Source organism: Chelon labrosus (genome assembly GCF_963514085.1).
Source record: "Chelon labrosus genome assembly, chromosome: 10".
In the NCBI taxonomy this organism is placed as follows: domain Eukaryota; kingdom Metazoa; phylum Chordata; class Actinopteri; order Mugiliformes; family Mugilidae; genus Chelon; species Chelon labrosus.
This window is the reverse complement of record NC_140360.1, coordinates 30245112-30248126: the sequence shown is the minus strand read 5'-3', so window position 1 is coordinate 30248126 and position 3015 is coordinate 30245112. Positions and strand designations below refer to the sequence as shown.

The 3015-nt window shown below is 40.0% G+C and overlaps 1 protein-coding gene across 1 annotated transcript; it reads left to right on the top strand.

Annotated features, from left to right (window-relative positions):
• Positions 1–433: 433 nt before the first annotated feature.
• LOC311494176 (THAP domain-containing protein 6-like) lies at positions 434–2473 on the top strand. Its single transcript, XM_084553086.1, has 3 exons — positions 434–516; positions 1319–1511; positions 1838–2473. The coding sequence occupies exons 1-3, from the start codon at positions 437–439 to the stop codon at positions 2081–2083; spliced, it is 519 nt and encodes a 172-aa protein (XP_084409212.1). The 5' UTR covers positions 434–436; the 3' UTR covers positions 2084–2473.
• Positions 2474–3015: the final 542 nt, after the last annotated feature.

The window sequence follows — 3015 nt, the reverse complement described above, 5'->3', positions numbered from 1 at the left end:
TCTTAGACGGTACCGTAGGGTTGAAGTGCTTCGGTGGTATGCAAATTTTGGTAGCCGTTAGCTGCATAAACATAAATATATATACATATATTGTATATTGTCTATGGTTAGCCGAGCTCTGATGTGTACATCAGTATAATCAGTATACCAGGAAATCGTGCACTGACAAATGTTTCGCGATGTTTGGAACGCAGACTGCGATTTAGAGACAGGAGCCAATTAATAAGGTCACTCCCCACCAAGTGGCCAGGGGTGTGAATTGCAATCTGTCAAAATGTCAGATTCCGTTAACGCGACCCCTGAGTAAATGGAAGTGTCAGCTAACTATTAAGCTATTAGGTAATCATAGATATATATACTGACTAGATGTCGCCTTGGGCATCGAAGCATACGTCAACACCGCCGCCATCTTGAAGCGGGGAGATCAACTCTAAAGATGCCGGACTTTTGTGCTGCATATGGATGTTCGAACGAAAGAGATGAAAAAACCAAACAGCAAGGGATAACATTTCACAGGTGAGAATGTGTTTTATGACATTGAATGTTTATTAACGTATATTTCTGGTTACGAAATTATATTGTTTCAGTGTCATGTTTCAGTCCTTTGTTGACGACCGCATGTAGTTAATCCATGCTAACGTTAGTTAGTTAGTTAGTTAGTTACCCATGCTAGTGCAAGTTGTTTTTTCCAGTTATGAAAACCAACAATGAACAGAATGTATTTATATCAATGTAATATGATGGTAAGATGTTGGAAATTTGTCCACACAGTTGTGTCATTGTAGTTTGTAAAGTAATTTTGCTCGACAAGTATTCATGTCTGTTACTGTTCATGGTGATGACCACGAAGTTAATGTTATCCTATGAAAGAAAGAGCTAGGTAACGTTATGTTAATGTAAGTTGAAGAAAACCAACGATGAATATAATATAATTGCAAGATGGTGAAGAGTTGCCTAAAGTTTGTGTCAGTGTTAGTTTGTAAAGTTAAACGTTAATGTGAATGACGACGTTCACACATAAACTATAACCATATGAAGAACGATATTGTTGGGGGTCACTTTCAGAGCGATTTGAGAACGATAAAAAGCTAGAAGCTAATAGCCAATCAGAACCCATCACATTTTAGCCATACATTATTTAACACTTGGAGAGACTTTGCTTGTCAATGGTCAGTGTGGACGCTTTTATCGCTATGGTTAGTTATTGCTGTCGTCCTCCCTGGTGAATGAATGCCCCTTTACACTGCTATCACGTGGCTATGTCCCTTGAAGTACACTACAAAAATGCTATGGACTTTTGGATTAGTTTTGTTTGTAGATTCCCAAGTGATAAACAGAGGTGTCAGTCATGGGCAATAGCACTCAGGAGAGAGGAGTTTGAGCCAAAAGACCGCACTGTACTGTGCAGCTGTCATTTTCGGCCTGAAGATTTTGACAAGAGTGGACAGACAGTCTGTTTACGGCAAGGAGCGATCCCATCCATTTTCAAGTTTCCTGATCATCTTTCAAAGGTTTGTCACAGCATTTTTTTATTATCACAACATTTTCTAATTGATTACGTGTTTCTGTAAGTTCAAACAACTTCCCTTTTCTCTAGCAGCCCAGTTCATCAAGGTTAAGCAGAACTTGACGTTCTGCTTAACAAGGCAACTGAAGAATCTCCACAGCCATGGTCTAACACGCCTGTCAGGGGATTTGTAGGACCAGACCTCTTTCATCAGTCAATCTCTGCAAGTGAAGTGATTTATCACCTTTGGATGCTTGGTGGATGTAACAGTGACATTTTTAGAAGTTAGGAGACAGGATTGAAGTTACCGAGTTGCTAAATATTTTTCAGGATCATCAGTATGCCCTTGACCCAGTGAAAGCAAAAGACAAGTTGGCTGTGTATCAAGAGAACATGGAGAAGTTACGACGGGACTTGAGAAATGCGAAGGACAGGGAAAGGAGACAAAAGAAGACAGTGAGCTCCCTGTTGGAGGATTTAAAAAAGAACAAGATGTTAACAGAGGAACTGGAACAAAAGCTGGATTTCTACTCTGGTTGGTTGACTCGGTCCCTCTCTCTCTCTTTGCATGTGTAGCATTTATAATTTTGTAGTAGTATGTCTCATCTCACCCAATTTGATTGCCGTCTCAATATTGTTTTTGATTATTTACCTGAGAAATGTTTTTCAGTTGGTTGTAGAAAAAATGCATCTGAACAAGTTGTCTCTAAATCAATATGTCTCTGTGAAACTATAATATTTCATTGAACCCTCCAGACCTTCCACTTGAACTATTCAAGCATGACCATGCCTTCACTCCTGCTCAATGGGAATTTGCCGTAACATTGCATTTACATGGACCTAAAGCCTACACGTACTTAAGAGAAACCATGAAGATTCCACTCCCACATCCTCACACTCTTCTAAAGTAAATATAATATTTTCTACAATTTCACATTTGTCAGAACTAGATGAAACTGATATGTCAATATGTATTCTGTTATTTATTGCTTTACCTATAACAGACGGTTGCAGACTGTGGATGCCAAACCTGGATTAAACACATCACTCTTAGACATGCTATAGACACGGAAAAACGAAGACCCTGCTCGGTATGGTCGAGTGTGTCTTGTCTTGGATGGCATGTCCATAAGAAGACAAGTTCAGTATGACTCTCACAGACAGACAATGGTTGGTTTTGTGGATCTCGGCAGTGGGATAGATGAGACTAGTGTGGCAAGTGAAGCTCTAGTGTTTATGGTTGTTGGATTACAAGGTCACTGGAAAATGCCCATTGCCTTTCACTTCATCAGCTCACTTAAACCAGATACACAGAGAATTTTGCTTCTGCACGCCTTGGAGGCACTTCATGAACGCGCCATCAAAGTTGTGTGCGTCACAATGGATGGACATATCTCAAACATTAACATGTGTACAATGCTCGGATGCCAGCTAAAGTTAAATCAGCCTCTCAAGACATATTTTGTTCACCCTTCCTCAGGGGAAAATGTGTTCGTGATCATGGACCC

What these genes read in the sequence shown, in the direction of transcription:
- LOC311494176 (XM_084553086.1), top strand. Translation starts at nt 437, where the DNA reads ATGCCGGACTTTTGTGCTGCATATGGATGTTCGAACGAAAGAGATGAA. An exon ending in CAAGGGATAACATTTCACAG is followed by an intron (nt 517 to 1,318) that starts GTGAGAATGTGT and finishes TTTTGTTTGTAG; the next exon opens with ATTCCCAAGTGATAAACAGA. An exon ending in TTCCTGATCATCTTTCAAAG is followed by an intron (nt 1,512 to 1,837) that starts GTTTGTCACAGC and finishes AATATTTTTCAG; the next exon opens with GATCATCAGTATGCCCTTGA.